Source organism: Ranitomeya imitator, chromosome 2, assembly GCF_032444005.1.
Source record: "Ranitomeya imitator isolate aRanImi1 chromosome 2, aRanImi1.pri, whole genome shotgun sequence".
NCBI classification, from domain to species: domain Eukaryota; kingdom Metazoa; phylum Chordata; class Amphibia; order Anura; family Dendrobatidae; genus Ranitomeya; species Ranitomeya imitator.
Genome location: NC_091283.1, coordinates 217532395 through 217559058, shown reverse-complemented (window position 1 = coordinate 217559058; position 26664 = coordinate 217532395). Strand labels below are relative to the sequence as shown.

Here is a 26664-nt window from a genome sequence, read left to right as displayed (position 1 = left end):
CGCTGCAGCGTTGCTTAATGTGAAGGGGCCTTTAGATCCCGGAAGATACGAGACCACAAAATCAAAACGGGAGAAAAACAGGGACCATCGAGCCTGTCTAGGATTCAGCCGCTTGGCCGACTCGAGGTAAATCAGATTCTTATGATCGGTCAGGACCACAACACGGTGTTTAGCTCCCTCAAGCCAATGTCGCCACTCCTCAAACGCCCACTTCACAGCCAACAACTCCCGATTTCCGACATCATAATTGCGTTCCGCAGGCGAAAACTTTCTGGAAAAAAAAGCACATGGTTTCATCAAAGAACCATCAGACTCCCTCTGAGACAAAACGGCCCCTGCCCCAATCTCAGAAGCGTCGACCTCAACCTGAAAAGGAAGAGAAACATCCGACTGACGCAACACAGGGGCAGAAGTAAATCGGCGTTTAAGCTCCTGAAAGGCCTCAACAGCCTCAGAGGACCAATTAGTCACATCAGCGCCTTTCTTCGTCAAATCAGTAAGGGGCTTAACCACACTGGAAGAGTTGGCAATGAAACGGCGATAGAAATTAGCAAAGCCCAAAAATTTTTGAAGACCCTTCACAGATGTGGGTTGGATCCAGTCATGAATAACTTGGACCTTAACAGGATCCATTTCTATAGACGAGGGAGAAAAAATAAAACCCAAAAAAGAGACCTTCTGAACTCCGAATAGGCACTTAGACCCCTTCACAAATAAAGCATTATCACGAAGGATCTGGAACACCATCCTGACCTGCTTCACATGAGACTCCCAATCATCGGAAAAAATCAAAATATCATCCAAATATACGACCATGAATTTATCAAGATAATTGCGGAAAATATCATGCATGAAAGACTGGAACACAGATGGAGCATTAGAGAGCCCAAATGGCATCACAAGGTATTCAAAATGGCCTTCGGGCGTATTAAATGCAGTTTTCCATTCGTCACCCTGTTTAATACGAACAAGATTATATGCCCCTCGGAGGTCAATCTTAGTAAACCAACTAGCCCCCTTAATCTGAACAAACAAATCAGTAAGCAATGGCAAGGGGTATTGGAATTTGACCGTGATCTTATTAAGAAGTCGATAATCAATACAGGGTCTCAAGGAGCCATCCTTCTTAGCAACAAAAAAGAAACCCGCTCCCAATGGTGACGAAGAGGGCCAAATATGCCCCTTCTCCAAAGACTCCTTAACATAACTCCGCATGGCGGCATGCTCTGGCACAGACAGATTGAAAAGTTGGCCCTTAGGGAACTTGCAACCAGGAATCAAGTTAATAGCACAATCACAGTCCCTGTGCGGAGGAAGGGAACTGGACTTGGGCTCATCAAATACATCCTGGAAATCCGACAAAAACTCAGGGACCTCAGAAGAGGGGGAAGAGGAAATTGACATCAAAGGAACGTCACTACGTACTCCTCGACAACCCCAACTAGTCACCAACATAGTTTTCCAATCCAGCACCGGATTATGTTCCTGTAACCATGGAAATCCCAGTACAACAACATCATGCAGGTTATGCAACACCAGAAAACGGCAATCTTCCTGATGTGCAGGAGCCATGTACATAGTCATCTGTGTCCAGTACTGAGGTTTATCCTTGGCCAAGGGTGTAGCATCAATACCCCTCAAAGGAATAGGGCTCTGCAAAGGCTGCAAGGAAAAACCACAGCGCCAGGCGAATTCTAAGTCCATTAAGTTCAGGGCAGCGCCTGAATCCACAAATGCCATGACAGAAAAGGACGACAATGAGCAAATCAGGGTCAAAAATAAGAGAAATTTAGGCTGTATAGTACTAATAGTAAAAGACCTAGCGACTCTCTTAGTACGCTTAGGGCAATCAGAGATAACATGAGCAGAATCACCACAGTAAAAACACAGCCTATTCTGATGTCTGAATTCCTGCCGTTCTATTCTAGTCAAAATCCTATCACATTGCATAGGTTCAGGACTTTTCTCAGAGGATACTGCCATATGGTGCACAGCTTTGCGCTCGCGCAGACCCCGATCAATCTGAATGGCTAGAGACATAGATTCGCTCAAACCAGCAGGCGTAGGAAAGCCCACCATAACATCTTTAACCCCTTCCCGACCCACCATGACGCCACGTAGGCGTCATGAAAGTCGGTGCCAATCCGACCCATGACGCCTATGTGGCGTCATGGAAAGATCGCGTCTCTGCAGATCGGGTGAAAGGGTTAACTCCCATTTCACCCGATCTGCAGGGACAGGGGGAGTGGTAGTTTAGCCCAGGGGGGGGTGGCTTCACCCCCCCCCCCGCCCCCCGTGGCTACGATCGCTCTGATTGGCTGTTGAAAGTGAAACTGCCAATCAGAGCGATTTGTAATATTTCACCTATTATAACGGGTGAAATATTACAATCCAGCCATGGCCGATGCTGAAATATCATCGGCCATGGCTGGAAATACTAATGTGCCCCCACCCCACCCCACCGATCGCCCCCCCAGCCCTCCGATCTGCCCGGTACACTGCCCCACTCCCCTCCGTCCTGTGCTCCGCTCCCCCCCGTGCTCTTGTCCGCTCACCCCCGTGCTCCAATCACCCCCCCGTGCTCCAATCACCCCCCCTGCACTCCGATCCACCCCCCCCGTGCTCCGTTCCACCCCCCATGCTCCGTTCCACCCCCCGTTCTCCGTTCCACCCCCCGTGCTCCGTTCCACCCTCCCCGTGCTCCGTTCCACCCCTCCCGCGCTCCGATTCACCCCCCCATGCTCTGATCCCCCCCCCCCCCCCGTGCTCCCCCGCACCCCATCATACTTACCGATCCTGCCGGGGTCCGTCAGTCTTCTCCCCGGGTGCCGCCATCTTCCAAAATGGCGGGCGCATGCGCAGTGCGCCCGCCGAATCTGCCGGCCGGCAGATTCGTTCCAAAGTGCATTTTGATCACTGAGATAATCTATCTCAGTGATCAAAATAAAAAAATAATAAATGACCCCCCCCCTTGTCACCCCCATAGGTAGGGACAATAAAAAAATAAAGAATTTTTTTTTTCCACTACTGTTAGAATAGGGTTAGGGGTAGGGTTAGGGGTAGGGTTAGGGGTAGGGTTAGGGGTAGGGTTAGGGGTAGGGTTAGGGGTAGGGTTAGGGCTAGGGGTAGGGTTAGGGGTAGGGGTAGGGCTAGGGGTAGGGTTAGGGGTAGGGTTAGGGCTAGGGTTAGGGTTTCGGTATGTGCACACGTATTCTGGTCCTCTGCGGATTTTTCCGCTGCGGATTTGATAAATCCGCAGTGCTAAACCGCTGCGGATTTATGGCGGATTTACCGCGTTTTTTCTGCACATTTCACTGCAGTTTTACAACTGCGATTTTCTATTGGAGCAGTTGTAAAACCGCTGCGGAATCCGAGGAAGAAGTGACATGCTGCGGAATGTAAACCGCTGCGTTTCCGTGCAGTTTTTCCGCAGCATGTGTACAGCGATTTTTGTTTCCCATGGGTTTACATTGAACTGTAAACTCATGGGAAACTGCTGCGGATCCGCAGTGTTTTCCGCAGCGTGTGCACATACCTTTAGAATTAGGCTATGTGCCCACACTGCGGATTGGCCGCTGCAGATTCGCAGCAGTGTTCCATCAGGTTTACAGTACCATGTAAATCTATGGAAAACCAAATCCGCTGTGCCCATGGTGCGGAAAATACCGCGCTGAAACGCTGCGTTGTATTTTCCGCAGCATGTCAATTCTTTGTGCGGATTCCGCAGCGTTTTACACCTGTTCCTCAATAGGAATCCGCAGGTGAAATCCGCACAAAAAACACTGGAAATCCGCGGAAAATCCGCCGGTAAAACGCAGTGCCTTTTACCCGCAGATTTTTCAAAAATGATGCTGAAAAATCTCACACGAATCCGCAACGTGGGCATATAGCCTTAGGGTTAGGGTTGGAATTAGGGTTGTGGTTAGGGTTGTGATTAGGGTTATGGCTACAGTTGGGATTAGGGTTAGGGGTGTGGGGGGGTTAGTGTTGGAGGTAGAATTGAGGGGTTACCACTGTTTATGCACATCAGGGGTCTCCAAACGCAACATGGCGCCACCATTGATTCCAGCCAATCTCGTATTCAAAAAGTCAAATGGTGCTCCCTCAATTCCGAGCCCCGACGTGTGCCCAAACAGTGGTTTACCCCCACATATGGGGTATCAGCATACTCAGGATAAACTGCGCAACAATTACTGGGGTCCAATTTATCCTGTTACCCTTGTGAAAATAAAAAAATGCTTGCTAAAACATCATTTTTGAGGAAAGAAAAATGATTTTTTATTTTCACGGCTCTGCGTTGTAAACGTCTGTGAAGCACTTGGGGGTTCAAAGTGCTCACCACATATCTAGATAAGTTCCTTGGGGGGTCTAGTTTCTAAAATGGGGTCACTTGTGGGGGGTTTCTACTGTTTAGGAACACCAGGGGCTCTGCAAACGCAACGTGACGCCCACAGACCATTCCATCAAATTCTGCATTTCAAAAGTCACTACTTCCCTTGTGAGCCCCGACGTGTGCCCAAACAGTGGTTTACCTCCACACATGGGGTATCAGCGTACTCAGGAGAAACTGGACAACAACTTTTGGGGTCCAATTTCTCCTGTAACCCTTGGGAAAATAAAAAATTCTGGGCTAAATAATTATTTTTGAGGAAAGAAAACGTATTTATTATTTTCACGGTTCTGCATTATAAACTTCTATGAAGCACATGGGGGTTCAAAGTGCTCACCACACATCTAGATAAGTTCCTTTCGGGGTCTAGTTTCTAAAATGGGGTCACTTGTGGGGGGTTTCTGCTGTTTAGCCACATCAGGGGCTCTGCAAACGCAACGTGACGCCCGCAGAGCATTCCATCAAAGTCTGCATTTCAAAACGTCACTACTTCAATTCCGAGCCCCGGCATGTGCCCAAACAGTAGTTTACCCCCACATATGGGATATCACCGTACTCAGGAGAAACTGGACAACAAATATTGGGGTCAAATTTCTCCTGTTACCCTTGGGAAAATTAAAAAACTCTGGGCTAAATAATTATTTTTGAGGAAAGAAAACGTATTTATTATTTTCACGGTTCTGCATTATAAACTTCTGGGAAGCACTTGGGGGTTCAAAGTGCTCACCACACATCTAGATAAGTTCCTTTCGGGGTCTAGTTTCCAAAATGGGGTCACTTGTGGGGGGTTTCTACTGTTAAGCCACATCAGGGGCTCTGCAAACCCAACGTGACACCCACAGAGCATTCCATCAAAGTCTGCATTTCAAAACGTCACTACTTCACTTCCGAGCCCCGGCATGTGCCCAAACAGTGGTTTACCCCCACATATGGGGTATCAGCGTACTCAGGAGAAACTGGACAACAACTTTTGTGGTCAAATTTCTCCTGTTACCCTTGGGAAAATAAAAAATTGCAGGCTAAATATCATTTTTGAGAAAATAATTTATCTTTTTTATTTTCATGGCTCTGCGTTATAAACTTCTGTGAAGCACTTGGGGGTTCAAAGTCCTCACCACACATCTAGATTAGTTCCTTTGGGGGTCTAGTTTCCAAAATGGGGTCATTTCTGGGGGATCTCCAATGTTTAGGCACACAGGGGCTCTCCAAACGTGACATGGTGTCCGCTAATGATTGGAGCTAATTTTCCATTTAAAAAGCCAAATGGCGTGCCTTCCCTTCCGAGCCCTGCCGTGCGCCTAAACAGTGGTTTACCCCCACATATGGGGTATCAGCGTACTCAGGACAAACTGGACAACAACATTTGGGGTCCAATTTCTCCTATTACCCTTGGCAAAATAGGAAATTCCAGGCTAAAAAATCATTTTTGAGGAAAGAAAAATTATTTTTTATTTTCATGGCTCTGCGTTATAAACTTCTGTGAAGCACCTGGGGGTTTAAAGTGCTCAATATGCATCTAGATAAGTTCCTTGGGGGGTCTAGTTTCCAAAATGGGGTCACTTGTGGGGGATCTCCAATGTTTAGGCACACAGGGGCTCTCCAAACGCGACATGGTGTCCGCTAACAATTGGAGCTAATTTTCCATTCAAAAAGTCAAATGGCACGCCTTCCCTTCCGTGCCCTGCCGTGTGCCCAAACAGTGGTTTACCCCCACATATGAGGTATCGGCGTACTCGGGAGAAATTGCAAAACAAATTTTATGATCCATTTTATCCTATTGCCCATGTGAAAATGAAAAAATTGAGGCGAAAACAATTTTTTGTGTGAAAAAAAAGTACTTTTTCATTTTTACAGATCAATTTGTGAAGCACCTGAGGGTTTAAAGTGCTCACTAGCATCTAGATAAGTTCCTTGGGGGGTCTAGTTTCCAAAATGGGGTCACTTGTGGGGGAGCGCCAATGTTTAGGCACACAGGGTCTCTCCAAACGCGACATGGTGTCCGCTAAAGAGTGGAGCCAATTTTTTATTCAAAAAATCAAATGGCGCTCCTTCCCTTCCAAGCCCTGCCGTGCGCCCAAACAGTGGTTTACCCCCACATATGAGGTATCAGCGTACTCAGGACAAATTGGACAACAACTTTCGTGGTTCAGTTTCTCCTTTTACCATTGGGAAAATAAAAAAATTGTTGCTAAAAGATAATTTTTGTGACTAAAAAGTTAAATGTTCATTTTTTCCTTCCATGTTGCTTCTGCTGCTGTGAAGCACCTGAAGGGTTAATAAACTTCTTGAATCTGGTTTTGAGTACCTTGAGGGGTGAAGTTTTTAGAATGGTGTCACTTTTGGGTATTTTCAGCCATATAGACCCCTCAAACTGACTTCAAATGTGAGGTGGTCCCTAAAAAAATGGTTTTGTAAATTTCGTTGTAAAAATGAGAAATCGCTGGTCAAATTTTAACCCTTATAACTTCCTAGCAAAAAAAAATTTTGTTTCCAAAATTGTGCTGATGTAAAGTATACATGTGGGAAATGTTATTTATTAACTATTTTGTGTCACATAACTCTCTAGTTTAACAGAATAAAAATTCAAAATGTGAAAATTGCGAAATTTTTAAAATTTTTGCCAAATTTCCGTTTTTATCACAAATAAACGCAGAATTTATTGACCTAAATTTACCACTAACATGAAGCCCAATATGTCACGAAAAAACAATCTCAGAACCGCTAAGATCCGTTGAAGCGTTCCTGAGTTATTACCTCATAAAGGGACACTGGTCAGAATTGCAAAAAACGGCAAGGTCTTTAAGGTCAAAATAGGCTGGGTCATGAAGGGGTTAAGGGTTTCAGAAAGACCTTTTCTGAAAATAGCAGCCAGAGCCTCTTCATTCCATTTAGTGAGCACAGACCATTTTCTAAATTTCTGGCAGTATAACTCTGCCGCTTCCTGACCTTGACACAAGGCCAACAGGGTTTTTTCTGCATGATCCACAGAATTAGGTTCGTCATACAATAATCCGAGCGCTTGAAAAAATGCATGTACATTCAATAATGCCGGATCCCCTGTTTCAAGAGAAAAAGCCCAGTCTTGAGGGTCACCACGCAGCAAGGATATGATGATTTTTACTTTCTGAATGGGATCACCAGAAGTACGGGGTTTCAAAGCAAAAAACAATTTGCAGTTATTTTTAAAGTTCAAAAACTTGGATCTGTCCCCAAAAAAACAAATCAGGAGTAGGAATTCTAGGCTCTAAAGCCGGAGTCTGGGCAACATAGTCCTGGATACTCTGTACTCTTGCAGCAAGTTGATCCACACGAGAAAACAAACCCTGAACATCCATGCCAAAGCATATATCCTGAACCACCCAGATATCAAGAGGAAAAAAAAGACAAACCAGAGCACAGAAAAAAAAAATGGTTCGGAACTTTCTTTTCCTTCTTTTGAGATGCATTTAATTCATTTTTGGCCACTTGTACTGTTATGATACGGTGGTCTAGGAGCAACATGGAACGAGCTCTGAAGGAAGTGGTAACTGTACTGACCGCAGTCCCTAAGCTCAACACAACACTAGAAGTAGCCGTGGAATGCTCCTAACTCTCCCTAGGCATCTCGTCACAGCCTAAGAGCTAACTACCCCTAAGGAAAGAAGCAGGAAAGCTATCTTGCCTCAGAGAAAATCCCCAAAGGATAGATTAGCCCCCACAAATAATGACTGTGAGTGGAGAGGGAAAAGACATACACAGAATGAAACCAGGATGAGCACAGGAGGCCAGTCTAGCTAAACAGATAGGACAGGATGGAGTACTGTGCGGTCAGTATAAAACACTACAAAAATCCACGCAGAGTTTACAAAAAATCTCCACACCTGACTAAAGGTGTGGAGGGCAAATCTGCCTCCCAGAGCTTCCAGCAAGACAGAATTAATTCACACTGATAAGCTGGACAAACAAAGAAAGCACAGAATGGATAAGTCCACAATCTATGGACAGAAAAGAGCAAGCAAAAACTTAGCTTTGCTGAACTGGTCAGGATAACAGGGAACTCCAAAGAGATGTGAATCCAACCAGGAACCATTTACAAGTGGCACTGGCTGAAGAAAGAGCCAGGCCTAAATAGCCGAGCAGAAGAGACGATAAGTGGAGGCAGCTGATGACAGCTAACTCCAAGGAGCAGCCATACCACTAGAAACCACAAGAGGGAGCCCAAGAGCAGAACTCACAAAAGTGCCACTTACAACCACCGGAGGGAGCCCAAGAGCGGAATTCACAACAGACCGCGCCCCCTAAGGCATCAACAAACAGCGACGCCCAGACTTCTGACGTCACGGGAGGATTTCCCCCTCTCTGTGCGTCGCTGTGATGGCCGGAAGGAGCGCGGCACTGGCGTGAGGACCCTCCCACATGCGCCGCATGATTCGCTCTGCAATTAGTGATTAAATTAACATGGACCTATATAACTCCGGTATAATCAGTATCCACACAGCCCCCCGAGGAAGCACAGCACGCGAAACACGCGTCGGGGCTATTTTGCTGGATACCGACTGCACGGGAGTATACACATGGGTAAGCCTAACATGCGGCACACCATTTAGGCGTACTTAAGGTCACTTGCACTTTATGGGCATTGTTGCAATATGGATGGGTGTAAAAAGGGATAGGATTAAGCAATGCTTATGAGTCACTGGCCACTGTACCTTAGACCGTTAAGCCTTCCCTCCCACTAGCGTTTAGTTAATGCCTTGTCTATTTTGAGACATTTATTACATTGGCTGCTGATTGGCAGTACCCTTACTTTTTTATGTGTGTGTTCTCATGCGGCTTGTTTCCTTCGTAGTCTTTCACCTTACCCTCATCATTTTGGTAATGTACTATTAATTTTTGATGTTGTACTTTTTTGAATAAAATTTATATTTTTGTACTTAATCTTTGTCATGAACGTTTATGGGGCATTATGCTCTTGGTTGTTGATAGGATTCTATTTGTTTGGGAGTTGTGCTCCCGTTTCCCCTTGTTGGAGTGCAATGGGCATTTCACGTGTAAGGGATTGTTGTACTAGGTATTACATCCACAAGTTCGGTTTTTGTAAAACAGTGTGATGCAGCAGCAAAAAGGGCAAGTACAATTCTGGGATGTATTAACAGAAGTACAGAGTCTAGATCACGCGAAGTCATTATTGCCCTCTACTCCTGTATGGTCAGACCTCATCTGGAATACTGTGTCCAGTTTTGGGCACCACATTTAAAAAAAGACATTAACAAACTGGAGCAAGTTCAGAGAAGAGCGACCAGAATGGTGACCGGTGTGCAAACCATGTCCAATGAGGAACGGTTACAGGATTTGGGAATGTTTAGCTTGCAAAAATGAAGCCTGAGAGGAGACATAATAGCTTTCTGCAAATATCTCAAGGGCTGTCACATTGTAGAAGGATCATCTTTATTCTCATTTGCGCAAGGAAAGACTAGAAGCAATGGGATGAAACTGAATGGGAGGAGACACAGATTAGATATTAGAAAAAAACTTTTTGACAGTTAGGGTGATCAATGAGTGGAACAGGCGGCCACGAGCGGTGGTGAGTTCTCCTTCAATGGAAGTCTTCAAACAGAGGCTGGACAGACATCTGTCTGGGATGATTTAGTGAATCCTGATTTGAGCAGGGGGTTGGACCAGATGACCCAGGAGGTCCCTTCCAACTCTAACTGTTATGATAGGCAATTCAGTAACACAATGTACATAGCGATCAGAGCACATACAGTGATCTGACAATAACCCAAAATAATAGAACGAGCTCTGAGACGTGGAAACTCTGTAGACCGCAATTCCTGATCCTCTCCAAACACAACTAGATGCAGCTGTGGATTGCGCCTAACGCTCCCTATGCAACTCGGCACAGCCTGAGAAACTAACTAGCCTGAAGATAGAAAAATAAGCCTACCTTGCCTCAGAGAAATACCCCAAAGGAAAAGGCAGCCCCCCACATATAATGACTGTGAGTAAGATGAAAAGACAAACGTAGGGATGAAATAGATTCAGCAAAGTGAGGCCCGATATTCTAGACAGAACGAGGATAGGAAAGATAACTTTGCGGTCTACACAAAACCCTAAAGAAAACCACGCAAAGGGGGCAAAAAGACCCTCCGTACCGAACTAACGGCATGGAGGTACACCCTTTGCGTCCCAGAGCTTCCAGCAAAACAAATAGACAAGCTGGACAGAAAAAATAGCAACAAATAGCAAAGAAGCACTTAGCTATGCAGAGCAGCAGGCCACAGGAATGATCCAGAGAAACACAAGTCCAACACTGGAACATTGACAGGAAGCATGGATCAAAGCATCAGGTGGAGTTAAGTAGAGAAGCAGCTAACGACCTCACCAGATCACCTGAGGGAGGAAACTCAGAAGCTGCAGTACCACTTTCCTCCACAAACGGAAGCTCCCAGAGAGAATCAGCCGAAGTACCACTTGTGACCACAGGAGTGAACTCTGCCACAGAATTCACAACACTAACATTCTAGGAGTCTATGATTCCAGGTGGTGATTTTTATGTGTAGGACCACACAGATTGGAGCAGATTTGGATGTGCAGATACTAGCCTTACTGTTGGAAAGATAAATAAAATAAGTGCTAAGCTGGACATAGGATGATACTGCCAAATAGAGGGGGAGCTCGAGGCTGCAATGGCAATAGCGTGGTGTGAGTGCCTAATGCAAGAATACCGAATGAGGATAAGGTGGGAACCCCTGGATGCAAGTACAGTGCCCTGGTGTGATTTCTGTGGGGAAGCTTTGGCTGTCTTTATACCGAAAATGGGGCTACTGAGTGTCAATACTGTTGGGGACAGGAGAGCTGGAAAGGAAAAGGGTTCTTGATGTGGCTAGCGACCCTCTTACAGAGCTGATTGCGACTCTCAAGATGAAAAAAGTTTGGGGTCGCTTGCTTTAGAGCCATCAAGTGCCAGTCTGAAGCTGGCCAGATCACTGGATCACAGATGGTCATGAAGAAATCTACAACTCCAAAGCCCCAAAGAAGAGACATAACCATAGCTACAGTGGCCTCTATTTCCCAGCTTTCTGACTATCACAACACTTTGGCATGTCGGCATGGTGAGGGTGATGGATCTTCAGCTACTAAAATGAATTCATCAAAGCAGTTAAGGGCCATGAGCTGACTAAATTCCTTCCTTTATACCTGTGAGCGGCCTTCGAACTCACCTAATAAGAAAACATAGCCATCAGCTTAGAGCTGGAATGCCGAAAGAAACCCAGGTCGATGATCGCAAAGGTCCTATATTTCACAACAATTAAGGCCCATTGTTGAAAACACACAGATGACTTCACAGATCACCGAATCCTGATCAGCCAAGATTTTCTAACTACTGTAACTGCCAAACAGACAATATTATCACCTACATGCAAAAGCCTATTTGAGAAAAATGTAAAATGTTTACTTTCAGGATTTTCCTTCCCTGAAGACATGCAGAGCCCCTAATCAATTAACTTACCTAGAATGTCCTGATAACTGGAAGAGATTGCCTGGAACCTTCACAATCCGCAAATCTATTTTATGGGATCCACATATTGACGTTGGATGAGTACCCAAACACTTTCTCTATGCAATGACATTAAAACATTTTACTAAACATCTCATGAACCCAACACAACTTTTTTTCTATTTTCTTCCAGTTGCTCCTTAGAAAACATCATCCATTCTGTGATTTTAGTACAGTTCTTTCCCAGCACCTGGACAGAACCTCCATGACCCTTCATGACACAAGGGCCACTTCTGTAATCTTGTTATATATATTTTTTTAACGGCCTTCAGCTCGATCTTGAGCCATGGCAGACTTGATAGATGAACGTTCTGTGGAAAGATCAATGTTGTACAAGCCTAGATAGGTCCACCAGAGTCTTCTCCGTCGTTATCTTGATAGTATTAAGCCTTCGAGTTGCCGGTCTTCATCTTCAATTTGTTCCTTCTTTACTTCCAACCATGATGTCCTTCTCAAGTGATTGCTCTCTTGTATGATGAGTCCCGAGTAGGCAAGGCGTAGCTTGGTGATCGTTGCTTCGAGTAACATGTCTGGCTTGATTTGTTCCAAAATTGATTTACTTGTTCCATAATACTTGCTTCCATCATTTTACTCGCAATACAGGAATTTATTTTTCTGAGAACCCTGCCGTTTATTCTACACCACCGAGAGGGATTACACTCACTTCTCAAATCTTCATAATACCCACTCCCAAATAGACTACTTCTTATTTGCAAATATCCCCTTATCCCCTTGGCTCGTGTCATACAATCTACAATAGATCTGGGGTTGGGTGAGGGCTTAATTTTTGAGTCCTTCCTCTTACCTCACCCCTGTTACTTTATTGGTTAATTATTGTAAAATAAATAAAACATTTTTTGGGAAAAAAGGTACGATATTCCCCACATCACAATTACATTTATGATTTAAGATTATTATTGGAGTAAAATGTATTTTTCCATTGTGCATGGCAACTGGGGCACATGGGGCGAGTGTCGGACAACATACTAACCTAGAGAGGAGGAAAAGAACATCCGTTACTTATGTCTTATACGTTGTATGATCTTTGCAGGACGAGGTAATGACTATGTTCTCTTAAGCTGCCTTGTCAACACTTGCTGACATGAGGGTTACCTAGTAACTCCATGAACCTAACCCCATTTTTGGGTACAGATTTTCAGCCATGCTGATTTTTGGAGGGTGGCAGAGGTCCTGCCACTTTGACATCTGCAAGGTTAGATTTTGACTGGGCCAACCAACAAGGGGTTTCGCATGGATTCCTACTTTCCCAAGGTTTTAGTAAGTTGCCATAATATATGGGAAAGACCTTCCTTTTTCCTGATCATATTTTGTAGTTGACCTCTCCCACAACCTTATAGGGCCCCTGCCACTGGGTAAGGAACTTGCTCCCTCTACGAGTACTAACACAAGTATGCAATCCCAAGGCTTAAATTGTCTCACTTGAGCTGACCGATTATTCCACATGGATTTTTCCTCTTCGGTCTTGAGGAGGTGCTCTTTTACCTGTCCCTTCACTTCGTTCCCACTACACAACAAAGCTTTATGCCTGGCCCCTCGCGTCAACCGATTATCAGCTCCCATCTCCAGGGTAACCGCATTTACATTTTCCAGAGTACTTTTTACTGTTAAGGTACCTTCACACATAACGATATCGTTAACGATATCGTTGCTTTTTGTGACGTAGCAACGATATCATTAAGGAAATCGTTCTGTGTGACAGCGACCAACGATCAGGCCCCTGCTGGGAGATCGTTGGTCGCTGAACAAAGTCCAGAACTTTATTTCGTCGCTGGATCTCCCGTGGACATCGCTGGATCGGCGTGTGTGACACCGATCCAGCGATGTCTTCACTGGTAACCAGGGTAAACATCGGGTAACTAAGCGCAGGGCCGCGCTTAGTAACCCGATGTTTACCCTGGTTACCAGCGTAAAAGTAAAAAAAACCAAACACTACATACTTACCTACCGCTGTCTGTCCCCGGCTCTGCACTCCTCCTGTACTGGCTGTGAGCGTCGGTCAGCCGGAAAGCAGAGTGGTCACGTCACCGCTCTGCTTTCCGGCCGCTGTGCTCACAGCCAGTGCAGGAGGAGTGCAGAGAAGCAGAGCGCCGGGGACAGACAGCGGTAGGTAAGTATGTAGTGTTTGTTTTTTTTTTACTTTTACGCTGGTAACCAGGGTAAACATCGGGTTACTAAGCGCGGCCCTGCGCTTAGTAACCCGATGTTTACCCTGGTTACCCGGGGACTTCGGGATCGTTGGTCGCTGGAGAGATGTCTGTGTGACAGCTCTCCAGCGACCAAACAGCGACGCTGCAGCGATCCGGATCGTTGTCGGTATCGCTGCAGCGTCGCTTAATGTGAAGGGGCCTTTAAGTCTCTGAGCTTGGGTAGAACCAAAGATGTCCTGGAACTCCTCCAGGTCAGGGATACTGGCTTAAGGGGATGCTTCTTCATCATCCTTCCTAACCAGTACAGTGAATGGAAATTCACCATTTACATCATGTGTCTTTATTAGCAAAGCTGACTCCAGGCGACATGCCAGACTACTGAGTGCTACAGCTTTAATTCCAGAACAAGGAAAATCTCCATTGATAACAATATCATGCAAAAAGTCCTTGACCATTCTGAATTGGAGGGACACGGAATCATAGTTTGTGCGTATGTCCACCTGGGCCATAGAATAGTTATTGGCGTCTCCATGGATACACTTTACTCCCCTTCCGAGTCCAGGAGTCCCGTCACTTGGATACTGTGCACAGTCACCTGGCATTCCTGAGGCCCCCTCACCATGTAGAGCAGGGGTGCTCAACCTGTAGCTCGGCAGCCACATGTGGCTCGCGGTCCCATGAATTGTGGCTCGCGGCTGTCTGCCAGCTTGGTGCATTATCTCTAAGTCTAGTAAACAGGTATGAATTGCACATCTGAAAATGGTGAATTTTGTGAGCAGCTCTGTATGGAAGAGCAGATCAGCATGCACATATACTGGTCTTAGGGGTTGAGAGATAATTTAAGTATGGTTCACTGGAGACCGGATGATAAACCTGTCAGAGGAGGTGCCAGTGTCTTGGGAGTGCTTTATAGGAGATTACTAAATGGAGGTATTGTGGGAACCCCTGGATCTTAGTATACTGCTTTGGGGTGATTTTTGTGGAAAAGCTTTGGTTACCATTATGGCTGTTATTGGGGCTTTGGTTACCACTACTGTGAGGGGGCGGGAACTGAATGTGGCACACGACCCTCTCTCAAGGCTGGATGTGGCTCGCAACCCTCTCTCAGAGCTGAATGTGGCTCAAGGTCAGAAACGTTGGGGACTTCTGATGTAGAGGGACAACACTGCAATTAGGGTAGGCAAAGTAGGGGTACTGCCGGCCTACACTGCAATCCATGGGCTCTGAGGTCAAGGGACAATTTGTTTATATAATACTCGGGACTCGACACTTCAAACAGATAATGGTACGAGATTTACCCTTTGAACCCAGTTCTGAACCCTCTTGGGTCTTTGTGCACCCCCCAGACGTGGACTTGGGTGAGTTATTTTGGATCTCCCAGAAATGTGAGCTCAGGCTCCCTTGATTGCTCAGGGAGTTTTCCATGGACAAGTGTGTTCCACGAGGCTTGCACGGTCATCTGCATTCTGGGGATCTCTGTAGGCATTGCAGCTTTGCACGGATTTCGGTAGTGAGTGGACAAATTGGTCCACTTCCACTCTTTTCTCCATCTGTGCTGGAGAGCAGATCTGGGGCTGCAGCTATTTTAGCACCAGGTGTAAAAGGTCAAACATGTAGGACCAAATAGGTTTGTTCCTTGTGTAGCGACACAGGTGAACCGGTTGTGCCCAGACTGCCAGGGTGACACTCAAACGTGCCATAATCTCCAACTTAAGCTTGTCATACTCCTTGGCATCCTGCAGAGCAAGGTCATAGTATGCTTTCTTCGGTTCCCCAGCAAGGTATGGAGCTAGGATATCTGCCCATTGCTGGGGCAGTTTCTCTCTCTCTGCCACCCTCTCAAATACAGTCAGGAAAGAGTCAAAATAATCCTCCAGAGAAATTTTCTGTAAGGCCTCTACTACCGTTCATCTCACCTGCATACTTTCCGCCCGGACAGTTTCTGTCAGGAGAGCCATCTGCTGCTTATGCTGCTGCTATTGTAACTGCTGCTGCAATTCCTGCTGCTGCTGACACTGCTGCTGCTTTATCTCCTGCTGCTGCTGTTTAAACTGCTGGATCAGGAGTTTGTTAGTCTCCTGTTGGGTCTGCTGCTGGACAAATTTCTTAACAAGCTCTTCCATGCTTTCAGACTGTGTTCAGAATGCTGTAGCTGCCTTTATTCAGGACATTCAATTTTTACTTTGCAATTGCTTGTGCTTTCTGGGACTTTACACCCACATTTCACGCACCAATTGTATGGATTCCCACTTCAGGTAGGCAGCAGGTAGCATTCACACAGTCACTGGATTCTTGTATCAAAACAATGTGATGTTTATTTTTCACTGCTTGCACAGCACTTAACAAAACCATAAACATAAATCCCTAGCCTTTTCCAAAAGCTAACTAAACAGCACAGACCCTCACTACTCATACACGTCTGTGCTAGTCCCAATCTGGTCAAACACAACAGCTATTGTCCATAGAAAGCAGTGATACTTGCAGTTTAGTGAACACGGCCTGTGTAGTCTCTTCTAAGAGACATATTCTGTTTTGTTCCCTTAGCTCCAACACAAATCCACTCTGGTCAGCTTCCCTGAGTTGACTGACTAAGGGAAACAGCTAGCTTGGTTATATGCAGGGCTAGCCAGGTGAAAATAATCAGGGCCTGTAGTGCTAGGATTTATCTCTAGCCTAACTGACTTTTTATAATAGATTGAAAGAAAATAGTAAGAATTCAGCACTGATAGGCACAACGGTGGCGCATGTGGATTTGTGAACCCACTGTGCAACAGGACCGATCCTGCCCAAGGGTGTAGCTAAGCGGCTACCTGGTGTTCACTGGTGCTCCTGATGGTGGAGACAAACTGTGCTGCAGGTAGCCACCAAGTACCACTTCTGGGTAGATCCCGGTACTGCACCTGCGGTAACCAAGGGTCAGGTTCGCTGACACGGACTAGGTCTATATAAAGACACATCGGTACAGGATACTAGGTCAGGGACTGGCCGTACATGGGCCGAGGGAAAATATTCAGGCGCTGGCCACACTGGACCAAGGGACTTCACGAACAGGACAATGGCTGCACTGGGACCAGGGAACTAAGGAAACAAGACTGGCCATAATGGGATCAGGGGACAACAGTCAGGCACTGGAAGCAACGGGACTAGGAAACAATGTTTAGGCACTGGCCGCATTGAGACCAGGGGACTTCAGGAACAGGACTAGCGGCACCAGGACCAGGGGGAAACATTCAGCTACTGGGAGCAATGGGACCAGGGATTCGGGTTCAGAAAACGGTCCCCGCTGGGTCCATGGGACTTCACAACTGCACTGGTAGAACACCACACTACCTAATGACTAAACTCGTTGCTTGAGGATTCCCTAAGTGAGAGGGAGTCTTTGATACAGAATGACTCCTAGCAAAAAGCTCCAGAGCCTTCTTCCCAAGAGCCTTATTCTATCCTCTAGATTGAGACAAGGCATTGGAGCCTGTGAATAATATAGGTGCTACCTTCGCTATGCTCATTTACACATCAGTGTCATCTTCCTTGTTATTATTTGTATGGCTACTTTTGCTTCAGTGTATTGATCAGTCTGTCTTTCTAATTTATCGTGACTACCAGCTTAGTATAGTGGGTTTTCTTGTTGATAAATAATAATCTTTATTTTTATATAGCGCTAACATATTCCGCAGCGCTTTACAGTTTGCACACATCGTCATCGCTGTCCCCGTTGGGGCTCACAATCTAAATTCCCTATCAGTATGTCTTTGGAATGTGGGAGGAAACCGGAGTGCCCGGAGGAAACCCACGCAAACACGGAGAGAACATACAAACTCTTTGCAGATGTTGTCCAGGGTGGGATTAGAACCCAGCGCTGCAAGGCTGCAGTGCTATCCACTGAGCCACCGTGCTGCCCATTGTTGATCTGTGCATTTGGATCAATAAAAGGCAGCCCCATGAGTTTATCATAGGAGGTGCCTACATCTCAAACAGATGGCATCCTTTCTACAACATCCTTTCTTCAAAAAGAACCTGAAGACCCACCTCTTCCGACAAGCCTACAACCTGCAGTAATCTGCATGACCAGCTCTATCCTCACCTACTGTATTCTCCCCCATCCCTTGTAGATTGTGAGCCTTCGCGGGCAGGGTCCTCACTCCTCCTGTACCAGTTATGACTTGTATTGTTTAAGATTATTGTACTTGTTTTTATTATGTATACCCCTCCTTACATGTAAAGCGCCATGGAATAAATGGCGCTATAACAATAAATAATAATAATAATAATATGGCTTCTTATCACATGCGTAACACCCATCATCAGCAAACCGTGTCAGGACTATTCTGAATGACAATGAACAAGGCTCAAGACTACAAAAAATTGCTCCTTCCGCCTCTCTCCAGCTTGTGTACTTTTATGTTACAGCAGCAGGAGTAGTATACTGGCTGTTGTAACTTGATCGGTGCAGCAGTGAAGAGGGAGGGGAAGGAATTCTAAAGAAGTTTGGTCCCTTGATCACCAGATCTTACTTTCAACTGTTTTGATGTAAAAACGATCTGCAGCAGAGGTAAGTATGTGTAATGTGTGTAACAAGGCACGTGTAATAGGTAATTGTGCATGAACATTGTGTATGCGTGTGTATACACTACAAATGTATGTGCTTTAGGTTCATGGACAAGTTGAAGTGCTAGATCCACCATACGATGGACACCAATCCCGCATGCAGAACTATACTATACATGAGTATCAATGCGGTGTATGAGCATTATGTGAGCAGTATGCATGTTACCGTAAGTTACATTTCAGTGCAGTGGGGAAAAGTCAGATAGTGAATTAAAACATATTTGTACATATACACAGGCTACAAACTTGTCCATAGCTAGGCTCACACTTAGTAAAAAAGAAATCTGTAGAGTTCCTAAATGCTACTAATCTGCAGAATTAGGGTTCATCTGCAGGTATACAGAGTTACGATGGTGCCCATTGCTGTAGTGAAAGTGATGGCTACTGGGAGAAAATAAACTGACTTTCTCCCAGAACCTGCCAACTTTTAATCATGGGGGTGATGCCGGGAACAACTACAATCTCTGCTCAGTAGACAGTGAGCAGCTGTAAGCACAACCTGGCACATTTATTGACAGATCGCTTTTCACAGATGAAAAACCCGGGGCGTGCTTACACCAGCTCACTGGGCACTGAGCGGTGACTGTAGCTGCACCTCTATGACTGAAAGCCGGCGGCTCCCGGGAGGATTAAAGTTCCCTGTAGCCAGCACTTTCCGTAAGGTGGCCGGGAGGTATTGTTACGCTATTATGCTAATGAAATGTCTGCAATACTCACAGGCTATCATCAGGAGACAGGCTGTCAGTAAAGAAGGAGCAATTCTGATTTTCCATCTCGGCAAGTCTACAGAAAGAAAGGCAGAAATGTCAGGAACACAGCAGTCATGTATCACTTCTCATAGCCTTGACTTTGTAGTCACATTATAAGCTCCCTGGTGAAGAAGATGAAACACTCAGGATTGGAAACCCTTCTAGCTCAAACTAATTCCAGGAAAGCCTGGGATTATGCCACGGTAGAGGTAATTAAAGAAGAAGCAATTCCAATACATACTAATATTTGTTTTCCCAAAATACAAACGTTAGGCTCTTGTTACATCATGTTTTTGTATTTCCCGCACCCCCACCAAGCTGCAGAGATGGGCATGAAGGTCTTTAAAATGTAAATCTATCAACACTTTTATATCTTCTATCTGTTTCTGCATTCACAAGAAGTTAGCTTTTAGGCTGTGTGCACACGTTCAGGATTTTTCGCTATAAAAACGCATACATTAAGCATCCTATTTATTAGAATGCAATCCGCAATTTTTGTGCACATGCTGCATTTTTTTTTCTGCGGCGGAATCGCATTCCGGAAAAAAACGTAGCATGTTCATTCTTTGTGTGGGGATTCTACACATAGGAATGCATTGATTCGCTTACTTTCCGCATGTGGATATGCTCACCATGCGGGAAGTGAGCGGATCATGTGCACTTTGTACACTGGGTTTCCTCTCCTCCAGGCCCTGGGAACCATATAATTGTTAAAAAAAAAGAATTCAAATAACAAATTGTGATATTCTCACTTTCCAGCGGCCCCCGCAGCCTTCCCGCTCCTCGTGATGCTTCCGTTCCCAGGGATGGTTTGCGGCAATGACCTGTGATGACGTAGCGGTCTCGCGTGATCCTACATCATCTGGGATCATTGCCGTGAGGCATCACTGGGAACGGGAGCATCGCGAGGAGCGGGAAGGCTGCTGGTGCTGCTGGAAGGTGAGAATATCACGATTTATTATTTTTTAAATTATTTTTAACATTCTATCTTATACTATTGATGCTGCATAGGTAGCATCAATAGTAAAAAGTTGGTCACACTTGTCAAACACTATGCTTGTGTGACCAACCTGTCAATCAGTTTTCCAAGCGATGCTAAAGATTGCATGGAAAACGCTAGTGTTTAGCGGGAATACGCATGCCAATTCCGCATGCGATATATACCACAACAGGAGTTGCAGAATTGCCGCGGAAATTCTGCAACGTGTGCACTTAACCTAACACTCATATGGTAACATAGTAACATAGTTATTAAGGTTGAAAGAAGACATTAAGTCCATCTAGTTCAACCCATAGCCTAACCTAATATGCCCTAACATGTTGATCCAGAGGAAGGCAAAAAAAAACCATGTGGCAAAGAGTAAGCTCCACATTGGGGAAAAAAATTCCTTCCCGACTCCACATACGGCAATCAGACTAGTTCCCTGGATTACATTATACTTTTCAAGAAAGGTTTCCAATCCCCTCTTAAATGTAAGTAATGAATCACTCATTACAACATCATACAGCAGAGAGTTCCATAGTCTCAGTGCTCTTACAGTAAAGAATCCGCGTCTGTTATTATGCTTAAGCCTTCTTTCCTCCAGACGTAGAGGATGCCCTCTTGTCCCTGTCTCAGGTCTATGATTAAAAAGATCATCAGAAAGGTCTTTGTACTGTCCCCTCATATATTTATACATTAACATAAGATCACCCCTTAGCCTTCGTTTTTCCAAACTAAATAGCCCCAAGTGTAATAACCTATCTTGGTATTGCAGACCCCCCAGTCCTCTAATAACCTTGGTCGCTCTTCTCTGCACCCGCTCCAGTTCAGCTATGTCTTTCTTATACACCGGAGACCAGAACTGTGCACAGTATTCTAAGTGTGGTCGCACTAGTGACTTGTATAGAGGTAAAATTATGTTCTCCTCATGAGCATCTATGCCTCTTTTAATGCATCCCATTATTTTATTTGCCTTTGTAGCAGCTGCCTGACACTGGTCACGGAATATGAGTTTGTCATCCACCCATACACCCAGGTCTTTTTCATTGACGGTTTTGCCCAGAGTTTTAGAATTAAGCACATAATTATACATCTTATTACTTCTACCCAAGTGCATGACCTTACATTTATCCCCATTAAAGCTCATTTGCCATTTATCAGCCCAAGCTTCTAGTTTACACAAATCATCCTGTAATATAAAATTGTCCTCCTCTGTATTGATTACCCTGCAGAGTTTAGTGTCATCTGCAAATATTGAAATTCCACTCTGTATGCCCCCTACAAGGTCATTAATAAATATGTTAAAAAGAAGAGGGCCCAATACTGACCACTGTGGTACCCCACTGCTAACCGTGACCCAGTGCGAGTGTGCTCCATTAATAACCACCCTTTGTTTCCTATCCCTGAGCCAGCTCTTAACCTACTTACACATATTTTCCCCTATCCCCATTATTCTCATTTTATGTATCAACCTTTTGTGTGGCACCGTATCAAAAGCTTTTGAAAAGTCCATATACACTACATCCATTGGGTTCCCTTGGTCCAGTCCGGAACTTACCTCTTCATAGAAACTGATCAAATTAGTCTGACATGAACGGTCCCTAGTAAACCCCTGCTGATACTGGGTCATGAGGTTATTCCTCTTCAGATACTCCAGTATAGCATCCCTTAGAATGCCCTCCAGGATTTTACCCACAGTAGAGGTTAAGCTTACTGGCCTATAATTACCGAGTTCAGTTTTTGTCCCCTTTTTGAATATTGGCACCACATTTGCTATACGCCAGTCCTGTGGCACAGACCCTGTTATTATGGACTCTTTAAAGATTAAAAATAATGGTTTATCAATGACTGTACTTAATTCCTGCAGTACTCGGGGTGGATCCCATCCGGGCCCGCAGATTTGTCAATTTTAGTGATTTTTAGACGCCGCCGTACTTCCTGCTGGGTTAAACAGGTGACATTTAATGGGTAATTTTTGTTATCACTGATCATATTGTCTGCCATGGGATTTTCTTGTGTAAATACTGATAAAAAAAAAAGTCATTTAGCATATTGGCTTTTTCCTCATCCTCATCCACCATTTCACCCAGACTATTTTTAAGGGGGTCAACACTATCATTTTTTAGTTTCTTACTATTTACGTAGGTAAAGAATATTTTGGGATTATTTTTACTCTCTGGCAATGAGTCTCTCTGTCTCAATTTTTGCTGCCTTGATTTGCTTTTTACAGACTTTATGTAATTTTCTGTATTTATTTAATGCCTCATCACTCCCTACTTCCTTTAATTCTCTAAATGCTTTCTGTCACTTATTGCGCCCCTTACAGCTCTATTTAGCCATATTGGTTTCCTCCTATTTCTGGTATGTTTATTCCCATACGGTATATACTGTGCACAGGTCCTATCCTGGATGCTAATAAACGTCTCCCATTTTCTTTGTGTATTTTTATGTCTCAGGATATCGTCCCAGTTAATTGCACCAAGATCCTCTCTCATCTGTTGGAAATTTGCCCTCCTGAAGTTTAGTGTCCTTGTAACCCCTCTACTACACATCTTATTAAAGGATACATGAAAACTTATTATTTTGTGATCAGTATTCCCCAGGGACCCCCAACCCTTATATTTGCTATGCGGTCTGGCCTGCTGGTTAATATTAGCTCTAGCAGTGCCCCCTATGCAGATGAGTCTTTAAGTGCTCTGGGTGTGACAAAGCACTGAAGGAGACTTTGCCTTCCAGATTGTTTCCCTGCCCAGCACCAGACTCTTTTCTCTAATTGATATCTTACTGTCTGATTTCCTTGCCTGGCACCTGCTGTCGCACAGACAGGGAGCTATCCATCAAGCTAAAGACGCTAGTGTTTGCAGGGGAACATTGGGGGACTGTAACAATAATGCCAGCACCCCTGCAAAGTTCTTTCTTCATGAAGGGATGCCGACATAGTCTCCGCTGTGGACGCATGGCCTGGTCGTGGCTCCCTGCTGCCTGGTCTGTGTATGTTGCACAGGATTCCCGGCAGCGCGGCTGTTCTTAAAGGGGCAGTACATGCACTTTGAAAATGCCCGGGAGGCATCTTGTATATAATGCACCAGGAGGGAGGTGCCGAGCAATCCCTGTAGTTCCTTACATTGAGTGTGTATGCAAACTGTATGTTGCCAGGTCCCCTGTCCTGGCTTCCTGTGTAGTTTTTCATTTTCCCGTGAACCTTTTTAGTCTGAACATTACCCTGTATCCTGAGTTTTCTGAACTAGAAATTAAAGCCGCTCCGATGGTACCTGATCCTGAAGCCGCTCCGATGGTACCTGATCCTGAAGCCGCTCTGATGGTACCTGATCCTGAAGCCGCTCCGATGGTACCTGATCCTGAAGCCGCTCCGATGGTACCTGATCCTGAAGCCGCTCCGATGGTACCTGATCCTGAAGCCGCTCCGATGGTACCTGATCCTGAAGCCGCTCCGATGGTACCTGATCCTGAAGCCGCTCCCATGGTACCTGATCCTGAAGCCGCTACGGGGGTACCTGATCCTGAAGCTGCTCCGATGGTACCTGATCCTGAAGCCGCTCCGATGGTACCTGATCCTGAAGCCGCTCTGATGGTACCTGATTCTGAAGCCGCTCCGATGGTACCTGATCCTGAAGCCGCTCCGATGGTACCTGATCCTGAAGCCGCTCCGATGGTACCTGATCCTGAAGCTGCTCCGATGGTACCTGATCCTGAAGCCGCTCCGATGATACCTGATCCTGCAGCCGCTCCGATGGTACAGGATCCTGCAGCCGCTCCGATGGTACCTGATCCTGAAGCTGCTCCGATGGTACGTGATCCTGAAACTGCTCCGATGGTACCTGATCTTGAGGCTGCTCCGATGGTACTGTACCTGATCCTGAAGCTGCTCCGATGGTACCTGATCCTGAAGCTGCTCCGATGGTACCTGATCCTGAAGCTGCTCCGATGGTACCTGATCCTGAAGCTGCTCCGATGGTACCTGATCCTGAAGCTGCTCCGATGGTAGCTGATCCTGAAGCTGCACCGGTGGTACCTGATCCTGAACCAGTTTCAGAAACCTGTGTTGTCTGAAGGTGAACCCATCCCAGTATTCCATGTTGGCCTGACTGTTATACCAGAATCCTTCCTGTCAGTGACTACTTGTACATGACTGTCATCCTTGTAACGATGACTGCCCAGGAGTGGTATCTGGCGGCAAACTGCAGCGTGAGCTTGACTCCACCATCAGGAGCTCTAGTGAAGACAAGGTAGCCGCTTAGCCATGCCCCTTCAGGGTAAGCCCAGTGAGTGGCACAGTGGGTCCACAGTCCACGTGTACGACAGAGACAAAGGCTCCCTAAGCGCTCTTTCGTGCCTGAAGCACTTAATGCCTCATTTGCATGTGTATTAAAACCTGAATTAATCAGGAATACAACAGCAGATAAAAGATATAAATGTTGATGGATTTACATTTCAGAGACCTGCATACCCATATATGCGGTTTGGAGGCGGTGGAGAGTTGATCTTACTGACAGATTCCTTTTAAAAGGTAACCTGTCACCAAGTTTATACGTCTCAACCTGACTGCAGCACAATATAAGGGAAGAAACCATGATTCCAGATCTGTGTGACTTACTGTGCTTCTGGCTGCAGTTTGGTAAAATCACAGTTTTATCTGCTGCAGCTCTGCTAGTCCTCTCAGGAATGAGCTCTGTTTAGCCCCACCCACAACATTGATTGACAGCTTTTTGCCTACACTGTGAATGGGCAGAAAGTAACCAATCAGTGACGGGGGTGGGGGTTCTCAGAACTCATGAATATAGAAGACCATATTGCAGGAGCTCATTACTGAGAAGAACAGAAGAGCTGCAGTAAATAATCTCGCATTTTACCAAAACTACAGCAAGACATCCTGTAAATGCCCCATCCATGGAATCAGCCTCGGCACTTACTCAGATGGGGCAGGAAAAAACCTTAGTGGCCTTTCATTTTTATTAATCCTGACAACCTCAGAGTTGAGTTCACCTTACATGCTTTAGGTTATGTTGTTCCATTCTGTTCTTTGTCATAGTGAATGTACATCTACTTTTACTTTTTTATTCGCTTTTTTTTACAATTGTTATTTTTACAGATTCTAATATTTATTACCGTTTTTAATATACAGACCTGCTAGCGAAGTGCTCAATCCTGGAATGTGTATCTGCATGAGGAAGCATGGGAGAAGACAATGGCCTGTAACAGCGAAAAGATGAAAGGCATGAAAAACAGGACCTGACTGATCAAATGATGACGATGTCTGCTGCTCGGCCTGGATCCTTCACCGTTACCCTTAGTTTAGATATTCTAAAACTTAGAAATAGAAATGTCAGGACTTCATTTCCTTGCTGTAACTGTGAGTGAAATGTAATGACTGCTAGATCAGAGGATCCACGAGACGGTTCTGCCAGAATGCCCCACCACAAAGCAGGACTGCTCTGGAAGGTTTATGCCCGAGCATTTGGTGAAAGTGCTTATGCTTCACTCTTCACGTCTCTGAATGTGACGTTTACAGGCGATGATCACGAGTAAACCCTACAACCTACACCAAGTCTACTGCTGGAAATGCTAGCTTTCACGCCACCCATTCCACACCCTAAAATCTATACCAGGAGGTAGTTCCATAAGTAAAGCCCCCCAACCTTCCTGCTGTCAAACTTCCTTACATGCAACTTCTCTTCTAAAATTCCACCTTTGTGTTCCCCACAAATTACTGTGTAATAACATCCTTTCATGGCCGACCTCCTTCCTTCTTCAGGCCACCACGGATCTCCCTATCCTTATCACTATCTCCCATCCTTTTCACTCCCCACTCACATTGGCTTGTTTGGGACATGGAGAGGTAGGACATATGATGGTTAGAGACCATCCATATTAAAAAGGTACACCTTGAGGTGGTTGGAGGCTTTTGCTCTCTTTGATCAAAAATGGCTAACTACTTTACGTTTTTAACGTTTACAGCTATATTGAAGTTCTGATGCATCTTATATACACATCTGATCCTCCAGCCTTCAAAAGAGCAAAACAATTCAGCCAGCCATACACATTAGTTGGATTTCGGTCAAACGATGATTTGACCGGCAGCGAACTCAACCGGCTCTTCCATACGCAGTCGCGCTTGTTCGGCTTGTGGTCAGACATATCTGATGGTGGCTTATCTCCGAGAGACAATACAATCGTCAGTCTAACATCCCGGATCAATATTTTCCCTGACA

General features: G+C 45.3%; 1 protein-coding gene across 6 annotated transcripts in view; it reads right to left on the bottom strand.

The window, feature by feature from the left end:
• Positions 1-26664, bottom strand: part of DRP2 (dystrophin related protein 2) — a 193165-nt gene that overhangs the window by 30476 nt on the left and 136025 nt on the right. For all 6 annotated transcript variants that reach the window (XM_069748587.1, XM_069748592.1, XM_069748590.1 and 3 more), the window contains 2 exons: positions 25580-25645; positions 19421-19486 (listed from right to left, as the gene is read on the bottom strand). In XM_069748587.1, the coding sequence (XP_069604688.1) occupies positions 19421-19486; positions 25580-25645 (132 nt within the window). The remainder of the gene's footprint in view (positions 1-19420; positions 19487-25579; positions 25646-26664) is intronic.